General features: G+C 38.7%; 2 protein-coding genes across 2 annotated transcripts in view; both read left to right on the top strand.

Annotated features, from left to right (window-relative positions):
• Positions 1–4,873, top strand: part of LOC126080045 (olfactory receptor 52P1-like) — a 31,756-nt gene extending 26,883 nt beyond the window's left edge. Inside the window, exon 2 of the mRNA XM_049891365.1 lies at positions 3,846–4,873. Coding sequence (XP_049747322.1) covers positions 3,908–4,873 — 966 coding nt within the window. The 5' untranslated portion in view covers positions 3,846–3,907. The remainder of the gene's footprint in view (positions 1–3,845) is intronic.
• A 6,702-nt stretch (positions 4,874–11,575) lies between these two features.
• Positions 11,576–12,535, top strand: LOC126079467 (olfactory receptor 56B1-like). The gene is given in 1 exon segment (XM_049890487.1): positions 11,576–12,535. A coding segment is annotated over 1 exon segment (960 nt).
• The last annotated feature ends 9,744 nt before the right edge of the window (positions 12,536–22,279 follow it).

Here is a 22,279-nt window from a genome sequence, read left to right as displayed (position 1 = left end):
ATATTAACACATTTGATCCTTTCAACAACTCTAGGGAATTGTTGTTGGGTGCGGCCAAATCGATTCCGACTCATAGTGACCCCATGTGACAGAGCAATACTGCCTTATAGGGTATTCTTGAATGTAATTTTTTTTTTTAATTTTTATTGTGCTTTAAGTGACATGACAGTTTACAAATTAAGTCAGTCTCTTACACAAACGCTTATATACACCTTGCTATATACTCCCCAATTGCTCTCCCCCTAGTGAGACAGCTCACTCCTTCCCTCCACTCTCCCTTTTCGTGTCCATTTCACCAGCTTCTAACCCCCTGTACCCTCTCATCTCCCCTCCAGGGAGGAGATGCTAACTTAGTCTCAAGTGTCCCCCTGATCTAAGAAGCTCACTCCTCACCAGCATCCCTCTCCAACTCATTGTCCGGTCCAATCCATGCCTGAAGAGTTGGCTTTGTGAATGGTCCCTGTCCTGGGCCAACAGAAGGTCTGGGGGCCATGACCACCGGGGTCCCTCTAGTCTCAGTCAGACCATTAAGTCTGGTCTTTTTACGAGAATTTGGGGTCTGCATCACATTGCTCTCCCGCTCCCTCAGGGGTTCTCTGTTGCATTCCCTGTCAGGCAGTCATCGGTTGTAGCCGGATACCATCTAGTTCTTCTGGTCTCAGACTGATGTAGTCTCTGTTTTATGTGGCCCTTTCTGTCTCTTGGGCTCATAATTACCTTGTGTCGTTGGTATTCTTCATTCTCCTTTGATCCAGGTGGGTTGAGACAAATTGATGCATCTTAGATGGCCGCTTGCTAGTGTTTAAGACCCCAGATGCCACTCTCCAAAGTGGGATGCAGAATGTTTTCTTAATAGATTTTATTATGCCAATTGACTTAGATGTTCCCTGAAACCATGGTCCCCAGCCCCCATCCCTGCTACGCTGGTCTTCGAAGCGTTCAGTTTATTCAGGAAACTTCTTTGCTTTTAGTTTAGTACAGTTGTGCTGACCTCACCTGTATTGTGTGTTGTCTTTCCCGTAACTTAAAGTAGTTCTTATCTACTATCTAATTAATGAATACCCCTCCTCCCCTCACAACCATCAAAGAATATTTTCTTCTCTGTTTAAACTATTTCTCAAGTTCTTATAATAGTGGTCTTATACAATATTTGTCCTTTTGGAACTGGCTAATTTTACTCAGCATAATGCCTTCCAGATTCCTCCATGTTATGAAATGTTTTAGATTCATCACTGTTCTTTATAGATGGGAAGTATTCCATTGTGTGAATATACCATAATTTATTTATCAATTCATCTGTTGTTGGGCACCTTGGTTGCTTCCATCTTTTTGCTATTGTATACAGTGCTGCAGTGAACATGGGTGTGCATAAAGGCTCTTATTTCTCTAGGATATAGTGGGATTACTGGGTCATATGGTAGTTCTATTTCTAGTTTTTTAAGGAAGTGCCAAATCAATTTCCAAAGTGGTTGTACCATTTTAGACTCCCACCAGTAGTATATAAGTGTTCCAATTTCTCCACAGCCTCTCCAACATTTGTTGACAATGTATTGATATGGATATAACCTAAAGTCTCTGGCTGGGATTGGAAACATTTTTCTAGGCCATTTTTGGTGTGTCATTATGACTTGTACTTGACCTTGGTGGCTGAGGGCTGGGGGCTGAGGAGGCCTGATTTTGTCTCTCCCTACCTACCTTTTAACTCAAGGTAGATGAAAAGATTAGCGCAATCTGATTTATTTACATATGTTTAAATTGACAGAGGCATTTTGAAAGGCTATCTACTCAATAAATACCAAAGCTCTGTAGCAATTTTATAAATGAATCCATTAATTCTTAGCTAGGGAGACTGAGGGCTGGAGAGAGTCATCTCAATTCCTTTACACGTGTTTAACTGTACCTAGACATTTTGAAAGACAAAAGATAACTAATTTCTTTCTCTTTTGTTGTTCTGAAACTTCTACTTAAGACAAAACTATCATTTTTCTTTAAATAAAACACAGTTTATATAATACCTAGCTTAAGTTACTTAGAAAGATTTTGCTTTTAAGACTGACATACAGAACACAAAGATCTTGGTGTACTTTTCAAATAGAACAATTTATATCAAAATTCCTCTATGTAGCTACCAAAAGCCTAAATCATAAGATGGACACAAGATGCAGTTTTTCTAGACAAGGAAAGAACTGAGGTTCTAAGACAGACTTAAAAAAAAAAAAAAAAAAAAAACAATTCTAAGCCATAGCCTCTAACCTAATGTAAGTCAGAAACTTAAGACACAATGCTCTAGACCAGAAGCAAGTTTGTAGAACAAAAGCAGACAGAAAGATCACATAAACTCACTAAACAATACCACACAAAACACGGATATGGGGATCCTAGTTTCTAGAAGTATGTATAGTAATTTTTGGTAAGATCTACTCAATTCAATGGAAAAAAAACAGGTTCTAGATAAAACTTATTAACTTGCCAGAGCTTCAGGTGGAGGAATATTAAACCTTTTGACAAAACCTAAGCATCAAGCATAAGTTCTCTATAAAAACCAAGGAAAAAAAGAACAACACAAATCAAAGCTCATTTTCCCAAAATGGTCACTGAAATTTCAAATTGCTTCGGGTATACTCAGTTTATCACATTTTTCAATATGAATCCCAAACCAGTGTCAGTAGTGGGAAAATCCAAGCTCATTTATCAAAAAGATATTAAGCTCTAAGGTTTAAGTTTTTGTTTCCTTCTTTTTGAACTTAATTCATTCTGCTGGCTAGAGAACTGTTCTCTTATTTCCGGCCTTAAATATACTAGTTCTTCTAGCTGGAAAGTACTTTAAAGCTACTGATGATTTTAATTTGAACATTGTGATTCTTCACTGAGAAACTATCTCATAAAAAAGGTACAGAACTACCACTTCTCCCTTCAAATTTCACGACACAAGTCAGGAGCTGCCACCTCCCCCCGCAAGTTTGGCAAAACAGAGCACTATTTTTGAGATTTTCTCTGAGTCACAGAAGACCCAAAATTTGTGGCTTATGGTGATCCAGAGCTCTTTGAAAATACAATTACCTCTTTAATGTTTCAAAACCCCAAATCCGGACCTAAACTGCAGTTGACCTAAAGAGTTGCTAGCTATCATTCTTAACCAAATGATCAAGCAAAAACCTAAGAAAGATTCTCCTTAATCAACTAACCGGTTTTCCAAACAAATATGCTGAACGAAGCTTAAGAAAACATGAGAAAGAGAACAAAAAAGAATAAGCAAAGGCTCGTTTTCTGAGAGCACTCACCTGGAGTGGGAACACGTGGGTCCAGAGGATAGGACCTCTTTTGTTAGCTTCTGCTCCATAGTCCGGGTCTTCTCGAGTTCGACTGGATGCGTAGAATCAGCAATCTTTGATGACTACGCCATTTACTGTTGTAGGGGGAAAACATCACAAAGTTTAGTAAAGCAAAAAGAAAGTTTTATTAGACATATATTCAAAAAGACAAAAGTGGGAAGTGGACAAGCACGTTGCTAGAGCCATGTCTGCCCGAGTCTAAAGAAATATTAACGGAATAAACAGAAGTGGGAAAATGGACAAACACACTGCCACAGCCATGGCTTTCTGAGTTCCTTGGCTGTAATTTCTGTGGAAGCAGATTGCCAGGTCCTTCTCTCACAGAGCCACTGAGTGAGTGGCTGAGCTCACTCAGTTAGGAGCTGAGCGCTTAATTGTGTGCACCACCGGGGCTCCTTACTCTATGGAATAGGTATATTATTATTCCCATTTTATAGATGATGAAGCTTACCTAACATTTTATAGCTAGCGTTTCTTTAACCTAACTCATATCCCTGTTCTGTATCTCTCCAGGTAGTATGACACCGTGTGGGGGCTTCTGACAAGAGAAGAGGCCCAGCACTCTTGGCAAGACCATGGAGACTCCTAATCACACTGGCCTGGATCCTTCTGTCTTCTTTCTCCTGGGCATTCCAGGTCTGGAACAGTTCCATCTGTGGCTCTCACTCCCTGTATGTTGCCTGGGCACAGCCACAATTGTGGGCAACATAACCATTCTCGTTGTTGTTGCCACTGAACCAGCCCTGCACAAGCCTGTGTATCTTTTCCTCTGTATGCTCTCGACCATTGACTTGGCTGCTTCCTTCTCCACTGTTCCCAAGCTACTTGCCATCCTCTGGTGTGGAGCAGGACATATCTCTGCCTCCGCCTGCCTGGCACAAATGTTCTTCATTCACGCCTTCTGCATGATGGAGTCCACTGTGCTGCTGGCCATGGCCTTTGACCGCTATGTGGCCATCTGCCACCCACTTCGTTATGTCACTATTCTCACTGACACCATTATTGCCCGCATAGGGGGGGTAGCAATGGTGCGGGGCTCCCTGCTCATGCTCTCATGTCCCTTCCTCATTGGGCGTTTGAGCTTCTGCCAAAGCCATGTCATCCCACACACATACTGTGAGCATATGGTTGTGGTGAAACTGGCCTGTGGAGACACCAGACCTAACCGAGTGTATGGGCTGACCGCAGCACTGTTGGTCATTGGGGTTGACTTGTTCTGCATTGGTCTCTCCTATGCCTTCATCACACAAGCTGTCTATCACCTCGCATCTGCTGAAGCTCGGTCCAAGGCCCTAGGGACCTGTGGTTCCCATGTATGTGTCATCTTCATCTCTTACACACCAGCCCTCTTCTCCTTTTTTGCCCACCGCTTTGGCCATCATGTTCCACTCCATATTCACATTCTTTTGGCCAATGTCTATCTACTCTTCCCACCAGCCCTTAACCCTATAGTATATGGAGTTAAGACCAAGGAAATTCGAGAAAGCGTTGTCAGTGTGTTTCAGAGGGGGCAGAGAAATCTGAATGATCCAGAAGTATAGAAGGAGTTTAGTCCAAAAGAAAAGAAGTTTTTCAAGTTTAGGAAATTCTCAGTATTTCAGGCTGGAAAGGGGTTTTAATGGGGGCATGATATCCTCTACAGAGCTTTCTAGAATTTCCAAGAATAATAAATCACAGAAGAGTTCAGTGAGGTATAGTATTCTTCCTTTCCAATCAAGAAATGTGAACATGGGAAGATTCTTCCAACCTAGATAGTTCTCAGGCATTGAAAACAACCAACTATGCCCCGAGGAGTTTCTGCCCTGCCCCCAGTTTAGAAGAGCCTTTGGGTAGCCACTGTCCTCTGCCAATACTCCAGGCATAGATTTATAATCTAACACAGTTGCTATAGCTGCTGTCTGGCTATCTGCAAGAATCAGAAGATAGCCCCACAAGCACTTCTCGTATATCTCCATTAGAGCTCACTGGTGACCAGGTATATTGTCAATGAGCAGTAATATTTTTAAAGGAATGTTTTTTTTCTGAGCAGGTTGTCTCAACAGTGGGCTCAAAATATTCAGTAAACCATGTTGTAAACGGATGTGCTGTCATTCAATTTTGTTGTTCCGTTTATACAGCACAGGCACAGTAGATTCAGCATAATTCTTAAGGGCCCTAGCATTTTCAGAATGGTCAATGAGTAGTGGCTTCAACTTAAAGTTGCTGCTAACAAAAGAGTCAGCCTGCCCTTTGAAGCTTCGAAGCCAGGCATTGACTTCTCTCTAGCTATGAAAATCCTAGACGGCATTCTTCCAATATAAGGCTGTTCAGTCTACACTGAAAATGTGTTTAGTTTAGTCTCCTTCATCTCCTTCGTCTAGCCACCTTAGCTAGATCTTCTGGATACCTTGCTATAGCTCCTAACTCAGCACTTGCTGCGACACCTTGCACTTTTACAGAGACGGCTTCCTTCCTAAAACCTCATGAACCAACCTCTGCTAGCTTCAAACATTTCTTCTGCAACTTCCTCACTTCTTTCAGCCTTCGGGAAATTGAAGAGAGTTAGGACCTTGCTCTGGGTTTGCATTGGCTGGTTTGTGGCTGGTTTGATCTTCTGTCTAGACCACTAAAACTTTCTCCATATCAGGAATAAGGCTGTTTTGCTTCTTTATCATTTGTATGGTCACTGGATTAGCACTTTTAATTTCCTTCAAGAGCTTTTCCTTTTCATTCACAACTTGGCTAACTGGTGCAGAAGGCCGAGCTTTTGGCCTACCTTGGCTTTTGGCATGCTTTCCACAATAAACTTAATCATTTCCAGCTTTTGATTTAAAGTGAGAGACATGTGATTCTTCCTTTCACCTGAACACTTAGAGGCCATTGTAGCATTATGAATTGGCCTAGCTTCAATATCATCATGTCTCAGGGAATAGGGAGGTCCGAGGAGAAGGAGAGAGTGAGGGAACGGTTGGTCAGTGGAACAGTCAGAACACACACAGTTATGGATTAAGGTCACTGTCTTATAATGGGCGTGGTTCACAGTGTCCCCAAAACAATTACAATAGTAATATCAAAGATCACTGGTCACAGGTCACAATAACAGATATAATAATACCGAGAAAGTTTAAAATATTGCGAGAGTCGCCAACACGAAGTTAGCACATGCTGTTGGAAAATGGCTCCAATAGACTTGCTCTTTGCAGGGTTGCCACAAGCCTTCAATTTGTAAAAAAAAAAAAAACTGTAATATCTGAGAAGAACAATAAAGCAAAGCACAATCAAATGAGGTGCACTTGTACATTCATTTATTCATTAATCTAGTTATTTATAAGAAAAAAATGGCCCAGTTGTTCTTAGTCCCTCAATTCTAGTTAATCCCATGGGGTGGAAAGTCCTTATTGTATCTGTGAAACTGATAAATTATGAACAAATAGTGCTTGCGAATCTGCATGATTGGGTACTTTGCCCAGCAGTGCTCCACACTATGAGCATAGGGAAACACAATGCAGAGTACAGAATTATTCCAGAGTTGGGGTTGTAGGGCTTGTGTGCTAGCAATAGGGTCAATACGGGGTGTAAATTCAGTTGATGAACTGTGGTGTGCAGAATTGTATATAATTTTAACAATATGTTAAAAATAACCTAATTTGAGGATTAACAAGAATAATTAAAGTTAATGCCAGCCCATGCACTGAAAATCTTCCTATAGAACAATGTTATGTTTGTCTTTCCTTTGAAGAGACAGTGTTCAGTATACTTCATTGAATTCTAATTATCTGTAAACTGGTTATCCTCATCTATGCGAATTATCTCAATCAAAATATTTATATTCCTGAAATTGGAAGCTTTAAAATTTGAACCATGGTTTACTGGCCTCAGAACTGATACTCTCCAAGGATGGGAGGGTATGTAAATTTCCAGCAGGGGGTTTTGTATTCCCTTCACCTAACGGTAGGAAGGAGCATACTGAGAGGATGACAAACAGAAAATCTATCATCAATAAATTCAAAATTAAAAGTGCTCATTCATGAACAGAATGTATTAGATCAATTGTCTGAAACTATTCTTCCTAGAGAACAGAAGACTTAGTATATACAATAACCAGTTTCCAATCCCAGTTCCACAGATACATTTAAAAACTTTCCACCACATGGGGCTAACTAGAATTGAGGGACTAAGAACAACTGGGCCCTCTTTTTCTTATAAATAAATAGGATTGGAACCTACCTCCTAAATCTACCTACTTCTTTCAGTCTTCAGTGTCACTGCCCTAATTTAAAATATAGTCTTCCCTCCCTTGAATTACCACAGTAGTTACCTATCTGATTTACTCTGAATTCCTACCACATTTAATCAGGTCTTCACGTGGCTTCTGTGTTATTTCTCCTTAAAAACTTTCTGTGAACCCTTATTATTTTAGCATAAATTTGCTTATAATTATCTGACCTTTGTTACTTTGACAGTCTCATCTTTCAGCATAATTACATTTTCCACCACATCTTGGGAACAATGGCCACAGGTTTCCTTTTGTATGACCTTGAATATGCCACAATTCTTGTCATTTCAGCAGCTGCAATTTCCTAGAATCTTGAACCCCTCCTCATACGCCATATTTAACTCCTACTCAAACATCTGAATTCAGCATAAACTGATGTTTCTTTAGGAAATCCTCCTCTATCATAAAGACTAAATCAATTTTCCCAGTTTTTTCTTGCTCTCATAGCTTTACAGCACTTTCCCCAGTCCATAGGTATGTGTCTGCTTAATGATTTATTTAGTATTTCACACACACCACTTCTGCCAGGAGACTACGATTTGCATGAGGACAGGGACCATGACTATTTTACTTATCATTTTATACCCACAGTTAAGAGCTCAATACATAGTTTTAATGAATGAATACTTCTTTAAGAATATTTCAAGAACTCTCTTAACCATAGAATTTAGAATCCTTTACATTTTGTACTAATGAACATTTCAAACACTGTAATATAATTGCCCACACATTATACACCCATCTTGATTTCATAAATAAAGACATTTTTTCTGCTTATGTAAATTCCTAAGCTACATTATAGCAAATATCCAGTTGACATTGAGTCAGCTCTGACCCTTGGAGGCTGCAGGTATGTCAGAGTAGAGCTGTGCTCCACAGGATTTTCAATGGCTGATTTCTCAGAAGTAGATTGCTAGACCTTTCTTCCAAGGGACCTCTGGGGGGAGTCTTGAATCTCCAACTTTTGGTTAGCAGCTGAATACATTTACTGTTTGCACCAACCAGGAACTCCATACAGGCAACACGCTTCTAAATAAATCTTTGTTCTAACCTTTTGGGATTTGACATCCTGAAAATCGAGCTTTCTCTATGGGACTTTCTCTCTTCAGGTCTCTGGAGGAGATCTATTATCTTTAGATCACTGAGCTGCTTCCTACACCCCATCAATTCCAGGAGCTCATGATTTCTATGCTCTGTTCAAGCTGAGAACACATCTTCATATCTTCATTGCATGTGAAAGCTCCTTTCTAGAAAGTTTTGTTTTCGGCTGGTAAGAAAACCCTGCCATCGCCAGGACCTCAAACTGTGAGTATCTGTTCATAACCACAGTAAGTACTAAAACCTTGGCATTATCACATTGGCGACATCAAACAGCATTCAATGGTTCATCCTAAATTTATTCTAATGTTGGTTTGGTAACATCCTGCAAGAAACATTGACCCTAACCTCTGCCATAGCTGGGTATACAGGTTTGGAGAGCCGTTTGCAAAGACTGTTGGAGCTAGCATTAGAAATCATCAGGGTCATACGGCACTCTAGAAGTTACCCAGTCTATAAAGTACCTGATCATTGGTTATTTAGCTCTGCTGGATTATCTCCAAGATTAATATATTAGCTGCCTAATTATTAAAAAAAGTATTGAAAACAAATATTTTCATTCTGTGAACTCAAACCAATTCCTCCTCTTAACAGTATCACACAAATATTAATCCAGGAATAACACTTAAAAGAAAATGGAGAAAACATCAAAGATATAAGGCTGTGTGTTTGATACAAGGGTGTGTCGAAATTAGTGAGGGTTTGGGAAAAGTACCAGGGCTTGTGCAGTAAAATGGGTTACACATTTCTAAGATTTCAAGATGGAACTATTATGCTGAACTGCTTCAGAACACTCATCTAAAGGACCAAAGTAACAGTAATTTTATCTCTAAGACAGTGTCGGTCATTCAGTAAATTTTGCCATGGATATGTTTAGATGATCTTACTTTCCCACAAATCATATCCATCATTAAAGAAGCACAACTTATCCCATCATTAGGAGGTATATGTTTATTCAAACACAGAGGCAGCAAAAAATATGTGAAAGGAAATGTATCTAGCTGTTAAATAAATGTCTTATTGGTTATATTACAGGAGAATCTTAACTTTCCTTGATGTTTTTTAAATGTATTTAAAAGTAATTATACCAACAATAAGGCCATAACAAGTATAATTAAAACTGATAAAATCCTACTTTTAAGATGTCATTTAGAAACTTTGGTACATACTTTCCAGGCTTTTTTATTTTTTCTTGCTCATAAACCTTAATAACTTCCACCATGGGAAAAATATTGACAAAGAAATGCCTAAAAAAATTAATAACTTTTGCAAATGGCAAGACTTATGTGTATCTGAAGTGTAGAATGCAAGGAGGTTTAAAGCAAGAGATGATGATGCAAGGAGGTTTAAAGCAAGAGATGAGCTTGTATACCTGAGAGTGCCTTAGATGGTATAAGGGAGTCTGAACTTTATCTGAAGGAAAATATGAAGACGTGAATGCATTTTAAGCAAGAGAGTGACAGTTTTAGAATAATCAGACTGTTGGCAAAAAGAAAGACCTATGGGGATGTGAAAGACAAGTATAACAGGCAAGATTAGGGATGTTAAAGGTTTGAATTCCATCAGAAGAAGTACTACTGAAGAGGGGTGTATATGAATGAAGTAAAGGAAAGAAATTAACAGACTAAGGAAAAGCAAAGACCACAGTGAAACCAGCCGCACTGTGTTAACTCTGACTTATGGTGGCCCCATGTGTGCGGAGTAGACCTGTACTCCCTAGGGTTTTTAAGGCTGTGACCTTTTGGGAGCAGATTGTCAGGCCTTTCTTCTTAGGCACTTCTGGGTGGGTTCAAACCACCAAACTTTTTGCTAGTAGTCAATTGCTTAAATGTTTGCACCACTCAGGGCCTCCCAGGCTAAAGATGCAATTGTTTATGAGGGGTGAGAAAAGGGTTGGTGTTTGGTTTGCTGATATCAGGATTGGCTGGCTGAGTGGCTGGTTGGGCCTGTATACAAGATAACAAAGTATATGAAAACCAGTAGAGTTTGAGGCAAGATAATGAGTCTAGTTTTGAATGTGATTCTGATCATGCCATGGCAGTTACTTCAAAATCATGCAAAAGCAATCATTTTTTAAAGTAAGATAAAAAGCATTGTATTACTTGTACCTAAATTCAGTATTTGTATGTCTTTCTAGGGTCCCTAAGATTCAACCAGGAAAAACAAAACTTCCTAAGGTATTTATCTAATACATGACTCCTTAAATTTATAAATTCGGCCAGGATCATACTTCTTTCTAGCTATTCTTTTGAGACTTCCTAGAAGTCCACACCAAGAAGAATACCAAAGAAAAATAGCCCTCTGCTAATCTGCAACAAGCTTCATGCTTGCAACTCTTTAAAAGGCTGTGATATCAAATTTTTGGAAGTCTACATAAAACATGAATGGACGTCTATATCAACTTGGAATGGTGCCACTATAAAATTTAATCTCCAATAATACTGCGTTTTAAAAATCTAGATATCATTAATTAATAAAAATCTGAGTCAAGTACGATTGAGACAAATATGAAAAAAACAAACACCCAAATGACTCCACAAAATTTCTCACGGGACTGAAGAAAGGTTTAGGAAAAAAAAAAAATAGAATCATATTTATGTCGCTGCACTGACCTGGGATAACTGAGAACAATGCAAACAGAGATTTAAAATTCATGCTGAAATCTCCTTGCATAGTAAACATTGATAATTACTAATCTTAAATCTACCTCCTACTAATAAAATCCTAGAACTTCCTGGAATGATCTAAAATTATTATAAGAGATGGACTACAGAATTTTTTTGGGGGGGGCAGAACCACATTACACTAAGTGGAGAGAGTTTTAAAGTGATATTTGATGATGTTTATGCTCAGAGGCAGCAGCTGAAAACAATTTTTTTCCTGGAAAAATATGTCTGCAACTCTCAAATTGTCCAACAGCACCAAATTCCAGGTCTCTGAGTTCATCCTGATGGGATTCCCAGGCATTCACAGCTGGCAACATTGGCTCTCCTTGCCGTTGGCACTACTCTACCTCTCAGCAATTGGTGCTAACACACTCATCCTCATCACCATTTGCCAAAACTCTACTCTGCAGCAGCCTATGTACTATTTCCTAGGCACCCTCTCTGTTGTGGACATGGGCTTGGCCACCACCATCATGCCCAAGATCCTGGCCATCTTCTGGTTTAATGCCAAGGTCATTAGCCTCCCTGAGTGTTTTGCTCAGATATATGCCATTCACTGCTTTGTCGGCATGGAGTCTGGTATCTTCCTCTGCATGGCTGTTGATAGATAGGTGGCTATTTGTCGTCCTCTTCGCTACCCATCAATTGTCACCAATGCCTTAATAGTAAAAGCCACCCTGTTCATGGTGCTTAGAAATGGCTTGTTTGTTATTCCGGTGCCTGTGCTTGCAGCCCACCGTATTTATTGCTCTAAGAATGAGATTGACCATTGCTTGTGCTCTAACCTTGGGGTCACAAGCTTGGCTTGTGATGACAGGAGGCCAAATAGCATTTGTCAGTTAGTTCTGGCATGGCTTGGTATGGGGAGTGACCTAAGTCTTATCATATTGTCATATACTTTGATCCTGCGCTCTGTATTTAGACTGAACTCAGCTGATGCTGCATCCAAGGCTTTAAGCACTTGTACCTCCCACCTCATCCTCATCCTCTTCTTCTATACTGTTGTTGTAGTGATTTCAGTAACTCACCTGGCAGAGAGTAAGGCCACTTTGACTTCAGTTCTTCTCAATGTGCTACACAACATCATCCCCCCTGCCTTAAACCCTATGGTTTATGCACTCAGGACAAAAGAGCTAAGGGCAGTTTTCCGAAAGGTGCTTTGTTTAGGCCTAGAAAAGAAATGATACTAGAGACATTGTCTATGAAGTACATGGACTTCTGCTTCCTCGAAAGTGGATAATAGAACTTCAGTGAGGATGGAGAAGTAAGTAAATTCCTTCGTGATCACTTTTCACATTCTTAAAATATATGATTGTGAAAGCATCTGAGGAAAAAATAAATTCTCGGTGGCTCTAAAATATTGACAAGAACTAAATATGTTTGAGAGCACGGGAGAGCCTTCTACCTAACCAATAAAGGGGATAAACAACCAGCATTAATGATTGATATCTATCCTCTAAAACCAAAAGTAAGGGTAAAAACAAAATACGTATGCATGCATACACACTCACCCACACAACCAAAGAAAGGAATGATTGGGACATGAATTACAGGTCATGCTTGCTGGCTGATAGGTATACTTGCAAAAAAAGAAGCCAGTCTGCCTGAACCAGCATCATTCCAGTAGCATGGAATGCAGAGGCAGGAATAGAAAACATTTCAAATGAGCAGTGCCAAACCAAACTACAATTGGGATCTAGGCGGAACAAGGAGAGATGCCTCAACCTGGACAAAACCAAGCCAAAAACCAAACCCACTGCCGTCGAGTCGATTCTGACTCATAGCGACCCTATGGACAGAGTAGAACTGCCCCATAGAGTTTCCAAGGAGCACCTGGTGGATTCGAACTGCCGACCCTTTGGTTAGCAGCCGTAGCACTTAACGACTACACCACCAGGGTTTCCTTCAGGTTCATAAGCACAATTAAATCCGTGTGTATCTTGCTTGGAAACTCAGGTGGTGCAGCAGTTAATAGCCACAGCTGCTAACCAAAATGTCAGCAGTTCAAATCCACCAGGTGCTCCTTGGAAACCCTATGGGGTAGTTCTACTCTCTCCTTTAGGGTCGCTATGACTCGGAATCGATTCCATGGCAACTTTTTTTTCGTACCTTGCTTACAGTAAGCAGGTACATAACATGCTTAGTGGTTAATTCATCCCTAGGAGACACTGATAGGAAATTAGAGTTCGAGAGGAGAGAGAGTTGGAGTTATTTATTCTCCACTCCCAGCCTTCTTTGACATTAGAGTTCTGACTGCTGTGTCTTTTATAGCACTTGTCAGGCAGCCCTTCCTCTGCAGTTCCAGAACCTACACCTTTACAATAACATTTTTTTTCCCTCTCTTTTCCCTTCAGGCCAAGGGGCTTATCAATAAAGTCTTTCTGATACTATTTTCAAGGACAACTATTATATTTCCCCCAATATTCATTAAATTTTCAACTTCCATTTTATTTCCTTAACCTAACTCACAACTCCATTATAAACGACTTCATTAAACTCTCTTCAGGCTCAAATTTGTGTGTTCCTTTTGTTTCTTGCTGGGACCCTGTCTGATTCACCAACTTTATCTGTACTACCACCGCCTCTACTACAACTGCTTCTACGACTACAGTCACACCAGTTATAGGCATGGCGAGCAGGTAACAAGGAGATCTTTAGACGAACAAAATTAAAAAATCTTGTAAGGCAGGAGCAGATAGAGAGTTTTTGTCCCAGTGAAAAACTTCCCCCTGAAAACTGTCTTCTTGTATTCATGATTGTAAAACCAATGAAAAACAGAAATAAGGTTAGTCTATTATAACCCTGTATGGCCATGTATCTCATTCTGAAATGGTCTCATTTCCATTGGGCCCATACTCACAGTATGTCATTAACTAGCTGAAATATTTTAGGGGTTATCTCTTGCACATTGAAAATTATATGAGATATAGGCTTATCAGATGCTAGTCACTGTGTCATACATTGTGAAAATGTCAGCAATCTATACAAAGACTCACTGAATGGGAATTTTCAAAGTGGAAAGGAAAGGAAGAGAAGCAAATTAATCGAAGAGATAGGGAATATAGACCATACAGTTCCAAATTAAGCCAGTATGTGCTGTCAGAAGGGGTATATAAGTTTTTGTATGAGAGACTGACTTGATTTGTAAACTTTCACTTAAAGCACAATAAAAATTTAATTAAAAAAAGGAACAGATATGCTCATTGAAGATATAATTTGTGGAGCATGTATTACATCCAAATATAGAGTCTTGAGTCTGAAAGTCAAAAGAAATATGATTTTAAGCCATACAATCCCACTTAAACCAGTATCAGCCAAAGTGTGTAGGAAATACATGAATATAAAGTCATTTCTTATTTCAGGAAGCTCAATTTTGCTTCCACCCTGGATATTCGAATTCCATAAAGTACTACATTTTTCCTGTCACTTTAATCATGGTCTTTAATCTCGTGTGTGTGTGTGTGTGTGTGTGTGTGTGTGTGAATTGGCATCATTTTTCTCTCTTCATGTAGGCCATTTTTCTCTACTTCTCTAAGCATGTGGCCACGTGTAGATCCAGGTTTTCTAGGGCCTGAAGCGCATGAAATTTTAAGGGTATTTTTTAAAGAAAAAAATAAAAGCAAAGTAAACAATAAAATACTTATTTAGCATGAACAAAGAACTAATAACACAGCTGTAAAAGCTGACAAAAATCACAAACATCACAAAATCCTGAAAAAAATAATATGTTAATTGATGTAGTACCTGGTATACATTTGTAATAAAATGTGAAGTAAAGGATTATTCTGATAGAATTTCAAGCTTACAGAAAAGTTGCAATGCTAGTAAAATAAATTCTATAAGCTCTTTATACAGATTCACCAATTGTTTACATTTGCCCTCATTTATCATTTTTCTCTTTCTATAGGTATGTTTCCATGTATGTGTATGTATATAATTTTTTTTTGAACTATTTGAGAATGAGTTGGAGATACTGTGTATCTTTACCCCTAAATACTTCAGTGTGGTTTTTCTAAAAATAGAGTCATTGATTTACAAAACCACAAAAAAGTCATCAATATCAGGGAAATATTTTCTTGTTCTATTGCAGTCTAATCTACAATCTATACTCAATTTTTTTTCCATGTATAGAAACTCTGTATATAGAGTTATAATGACCTTGCTTGATCCCTGGCAATGACTGAGCACAGCCAGGGCGGTACAATTAGGCTATTCTTGCAAGAAATGGAATGCATTTAATGGAAAACCTTTGCTTTGGAACTCTCCATTGGCTTGACTGAGACTCTCTCAGAACTGTACTGAAGGCTGCTGTGTTCCCTATGCAATTCTTCCTTCCCTCTGTTGTTTCCCAAATGTCAGAACTGCATCATGTCCAAAAGGCTCTCCTCACCTCCCCTGCTTCCTTACTCTTTTCGCTTCACAGGTGTTTCCCCAATAAGTCTACTGATTGTTTAATCCCATCTTGGTGACTGCTTCTTGGAGGACTAGAACCAATAAGGGTGGTAATGGGAGTGGAGTGGTCTAGAAAACATGTGGTAAGAGAAGGTTTAAGACTGATCACTCACATCACAGCTCACAAGGAGAATCCTATCCTGACTGGAATGTGGGACACACTTAGGCCTTAGATTGAGGTTTGGCACAATTGCTAAAGATTTCAGCAGCGGTGATGTGGGACAATGTCCCTGTGGAGAAAAATATTCTAGCTAGTGTAATGGTTTCAGGCATATGAAAGATATGGGGAGACAAGGATTAGAAGGACGGTGGAGTTGGCTGGTTATTACTCTGTTGTATTGACACCATGCACAGGGGTATTAAGAAACTGAACGTAATAAACAAATAGCAAAAACTAAGTGTGATAGATTGCAGAAAGACCCTTATATGCTGCAGTATGAAACAATATAGGAATAAAAGAATAAATAAGCAGTATGTAAATGGGGGAAACATTCTCTACTTAGAAGCTTTCAATCTATTTTCCACAGGCCAGTGTGAAAGAAAGGAAAAAATTCTGCAATAAATATTAAAATCACTAGTTTTCTTTAAAAAGTTTGTGTTCATTGTCATCCCCTTTATACATGTGCTGACATACAGACACGCACATGTACGCACACATGTACGAAATTATTCACTTATATCCATATCATCATCTGAGCATTAAGAATGGAAATTTCTCACTCTTTTCCTCCTTCCATAGTGGTTAGCTTGATTTCCATACCAGCAGCTGTGTCTCTGATGCTCTGAAATATCCCCTTGGGATATATAACAAACGTTTTCATTTAAAGGTCCAGGTCAGTTGTATACAGATCAAGGAATTTAGAGGTTGAACATTGTTCGTTGATTCTAAGATTGTGATTTCTTTCAACCAAGGGCCTGGAAACTGGACCATATTCTGTTCATCTCACTGTTTTGCTACCCAGAAACAAAGGTATTAAAGGATGTATGAAAGAGTCTAGTGACTAAATCTATTTATTTATTTATGGGCAGTAAGATGGGAGAGAGGCATTGAATGCATATGAATTTCTTCTGATATTCTCAGAAATACAATCTTGATTTCACCCACCCAGTTTGAAGGAAGAAGTGGTGTGTGAGGTTGGTTTCCTTGGAAAATGTTTATTTCCCAAACCTTCAGATTACAATTCAGTGTAATTTTTCATGATAATTGGGGACACTTGTTATTTTTCTAGCCAAATAAGAATACTTAGGTCAGTAGTGGTAAAAGTCAGATATGAATCACCCTCATGACCAGGGAAAATGGGTGACTAGCTAGAAAATAATTTGTGACCAGGAGATTAAGGGTCAGATTACTCTGGATGATTACATAGCCTCCTCTCCAGTTCTCAAAAGGAGAGATTAATTTCTCTTGGTTCATTTCTAGCAAGACTTAATTATCACTGTAGTTTATCAATTGTGGATGGTAACACCTACAATGAGGAAACAGTTCACATATGAGGAAAAGAATATGAGTCTAAAGGATTGATGATGGTTTGGGAAAAAATTAATTTATTGACTAGAGGGCTAAAGAATGAGGATGAACAACAAATGATATCAAAGCTGTACATAAGTACTTTATAAATTCTGTTTCAATATTACTATTCTAGCAACCCCACTCACACCCCAGCACAACAGAAGTCAAATTCTCTTGCAGGAAAAATTAAATCACAATGTATTGAAATCAGTTTAAATGTACTTTGATAAATAGAACTGCTTAAATTTGTAGTTAATATTTTGATTTCTAGTTTAGATCTTTGAGCTCTTTGCAAACATATTGAAGATGGGACTGAAACTGTATAATACTGAAGTAAGTTTTAGCGATTAAAGCTAGAAGTATAAAAAGTATAAAAAAGGAAATATGAATATATAAAAAAAAGGTTTATCTGGTATTTTAAAAACTGTCCTACAGAATACTGTACATTTGATCCCAGAAAAAAAATTTCTCCCTTTTCAATTTATGGCTATGTATGCTTAAACCCCGGTGTCGTACTGGTTAAGTGCTACAGCTACTAACCAAAAGGTTGGCAGTTCAAAACCACCAGGCGCTCCTCGAAAACTCTATGGGGCAGTTCTACTCTGTCTTATAGGGTCGCTATGAGTTGGAATCAACAGGATGGCAATGGGTTTGGGTTTTGAATTTTTCTTTGGGGCCCTGTTGGCACAGTAGGGAAGAGTTCAGGGTGCTAACCAAAAGGTCATGAGTTTGAATCCACCAGCTCCTCCTTGGAAACCCTATGGTGGTACAGTGGTTAAGTGCTCAGCTGCTAAATGAAAGGTCGGTGGTTTGAATCTACCAGATGTTCCAGCTGCAGAAAGATGTGGCAGTTACTTTCGTAAAGATTTCAGCCTTGGAAACCTTAAGGGGCACTTCTACTCTGCCCTATAGTGTAGCTATGAGTCTGAATCAACCCAACAGCAGTGGGTTTTTCATTAGAACTCCCTTAATTTGCCTACCTGATTCTGATACACAGATACATGGCTAAAATGTGGTAGAAATATGAAGATAAAACAAACCCATTGCTGTTGAGTTGGTTCCAACTCATAGGACCCTATAAGATAGAGTAGAACTGCACCCCAGGGTTCCAAGGCTGTAAATCTTTAAGGAAGCAGATTGCCACATCTTTCTCCCTTGGAGCAGCTGGTGGGTTTGAGTCACCAATTTTTAGGTTAGCAGCTGAGTGCTTAACCACTGTCACACCGGGGGATATACTTGGATAAAAAAAAAAAAAAGCATATTTGTCTGCACAGCTGGTAGTTCTTTCTGTGCAGAAATAATTAAGACACTGAACTAACATTGCTCACTCTTGTCATGATATACTTTAACTCCATGAAAAGCTAAAAAACTTCATTCTGTACCGTGATTTATCATGTAACATACAGACCAAATCAGGGAGTTGAATATCACACAATTGTGAGGAGCTCTTCAGTGTATTAAAGGAAGACATAGAGAGAAAAGAATAGTGACCCCAGTTGTCTCATTTATACTAAATTGTCACAAATTATTGAAAGAAATATAAATCTCTTATTGTAACAATAATTAATTTTTTATGTATATATACATATACACACATATACTTCTAAATTTATGTTTCTGTTAATGACATGTAAAAGCAACCCAAAATTATAATGTTCCCTGCACACATAAATTATGAATTTAGCAAACCGGAAAACTTGCTAAAACTTGATGGCAATTTTAGTCTTCAAAAAAAAAAAAAAGTCTTGTACAGCAAATACCATATTTTATGCATTTATCCAAAATGAAAATCAATGCACTTCTTGAAATTCCAAAGCAAAAATGTTAGGTTATGTACAAGCCACTTCCCTTTACTAGAAAACTGACGGTCAGCTATCAGCTGCCAAGTGATTAAAATGTTTGAAGTCGTCATTTTAAAACCTCCACGCTGTGGTAACAAAGTGAGGAAGTGAATTTCAATGCTTTCCATTAATGTGGATTGTGGCGAAACTATATCGAATTTGTAATTAGATAATTTGTTTTAATTAGCTGTAATTGCACACCATCAAGTCCTACATTTCCCCAAAAGTGATCCCGACCTAAATGATTTTGCTTTGAATTTCTTTGTCTCTCATTGATATACACTTCCCAATTTTTTGGTATTCCTTCTGTTTACCTAATTATTTTTGTGTGGGTGCACCTTTTTGACCTTTGAGTGTAGTTTTTGTTCTAATGCGCTGTTTTGTACTGCATATGCAATTTTAAAAATTTACTTGGATTATGTCTAAGTTCGTGGACAGTTTAAATGATTTGCTTTTATTGCCAGAACTGATGTATCTGTCCTGCCTCTGTCGTCTTCATTTTTTCCTGTGTTACGTGTAGCGTCTTTCTCTATTTTATGAAGGGGATGTTGTACTTACTGATTTTCCTAGTAATCTGGAGGAAGATATTCTGCATTTTTTCCTCCAGTGGTTTCTTCAGTGCTTTCCGAGTAATAACACTTAAACTATAATTTAATAATTCTGAATGTCAAGTATGAAATGTGACTCACTGATTTTATTTATTGAAATATTTATTGAGTGTCCTATATGTACCAGGTGCCACGCTAGAAACCAAGCCAAAAATCAAACCCACTGCTGTTGAGTCAGTTCCGACTCATAGCGACAGGGCGGAGCTGCCCCACGGGGTGGCCAAGGTGCTCCATGCGAATTTGAACTGCGGCTGCTAGTTTAGTTAGTAGTCACGGCTCTTAACCACTGTGCCACCAGGGGATCCATGCTAGGGAAGTTGGGATATAAATATCAATACAAACTGTCCCTAATATCAATGATTTGATTGAATTGTGGAGGATTCACAAATATGAACTGACTTTTATAGTACCCAGTGATAAATACAATGAAAGAGAATAATTCTTTCAGCAAATCAATTGTCTACCTATAAACCTAGCTCTTTGTAGCTACACTATTTTAAGAGGATTTAGAGGATGGGTCACTATCACATCCAAGGGACAGACAGATTAGTCTTCCCAAAGAAAGTGTTGCTGAAAGAAATAACGACTGAGAATTAGGTATATTTGACAAGGCAGGGGTTGGGGGAGGGAGAGAGATCAATGAAAAGACCGAGACCACTTATCACAAAGCCAAGAATATCACTATGATGTGAGTATGAGACAACATACAGCATCAAGCAACAGGTGATGATAGGCCCTCTCATTCTGACCTGTCCTTATCATGCTTCAGGTTTAAGAGCATATGTTCTTTCCTCATAAAAGCTCTTTGTGATTTTCTAGGTTAGGTACACAGGTGTTTCTGAGGTATCCTGTGTTTCTCTAAAATTTGGTGATGACATGAAGGTCACAGTAATTAACATATTCAACCTATGTTTCTTCACTATTTCCAAAACAAGATGCCTCGTGATATATCTGATTTGTCCTCTTTTGTTGTCACTTTATAATGTACGGAGCCCTGGTGGTGCAGTGGTGAAGAGCTCAGCTGCTAACCAAAAGACTGTCGGTTTGAATCCTCCAGCCACCCCATTGGGCAGTTCTACTCTGTCCTATAGGTTCGCTATTATTCAGAATTGACTTGATGGCATGGGGTTTATAATATACAATTTCTATGGAACTATATGCCCACTCAGATAATGATCTAAAAATATCGATTTTATATTGGATGCCAGGATGAATATTTCTTCTGATGGGACACAGGAGAACATTCATTTGGTGGTACTTACTTGCTTTCTACTGCATTTATTTTTGTAGATATTGTCAGAGTAGCTGTCAGCCTGAGAAGAAAACAAAAGTATAAATATTGAGCACTTAAAAAGGGGTACAGTGTTTTACATGCTACCTCATTCAATCTTCTCAGAAATACCATTTAAAAAAAGTAAATTATACATATAAAATGTGCACAATTAAGCAAATTACATCTTATGAATTCTTACATCCTGAAACCATATGCTTCACAACTAGATCAAGAAAGAGAATATAACCAACACTCCACAAGACCCCTGTACCTCAGGCTTCCTTCCAATTATCACTCCTTCCCACTTAGAGAAATAACTGCTCTGTTTCTAACAGCACAGATGAATTTGACCCTTTCTGTATTTTATAAAAATGGAATCACACATTACATGCTCTTTCGCGTCAAGCTTTTTAAATGCAACGCTTTGTTTCTGAGATTCATCCATATCATTGCAAGTAGTTGCAGATTGTTTATGCTCCTTGCTATGTCAAATCCCATTGTGGAACATTGTCAGAATATATTCGCCCATTCTATATTGATGGGCATTTAGGTATTTTCCAGATTTAGACTGCAAAAAATGGTCTAAATGCTGCGATAGGCCCTCTAGTCCATGTGTTCTGGTGAATGTATGTACATATTTTTATTAGGGATCAAAACTGTTGGATATGAATATGTTCATTGTTACAAGATATGCCAAAAATAGTTGCCTCAGTTTACACGCCAACAGTGATGTATGAAAATTCCAGTTGTTTCATATTCTTTATGTCCTTGGTATTTTAGGTCTGTTTTCATTTTAGCTATGCTGTTTGGTACGTAGCACTATATCATGCGACAATCAGTTTGCGTTTATTTCCCTGATAAGGACAAAGTCAGTGCCTATTTACATTTTTACTGGCACTTTCATTCCTCTTTTGTGAAGTGCGTGTTTAAGTCTTTTGCTCCCACTCCACTATTTATATTGATATTGTATGAGTATTTTGTATAATTAGGTACTTTTTTTTGGTTGGATATATGCATTACGAATATCTTTTACTTTGTAGCTTAGAGTCCATGGGTGGTGCAAAAAGTTAACATGCTTGGCTACTAACCTAAAGGTTGGAGGTTCAGGTCCATCCAGAGGTGCCCCAGAAGAAAGGCCTGGCAATCTGCTTCTGGAAAATCAGCCATGAAAACTCTGTGGAGGACAGTTCTACTCTAACACACACCGAATTGCCGTGGGCTAGAGTCACCCGGCAACTGGTTCC

The sequence above is a fragment of the Elephas maximus genome, chromosome 7 (assembly GCF_024166365.1).
Source record: "Elephas maximus indicus isolate mEleMax1 chromosome 7, mEleMax1 primary haplotype, whole genome shotgun sequence".
NCBI lineage: Eukaryota > Metazoa > Chordata > Mammalia > Proboscidea > Elephantidae > Elephas > Elephas maximus.
The sequence above is the reverse complement of the archived record's forward strand: the minus strand, read 5'-3'. Positions and strand labels throughout refer to the sequence as shown.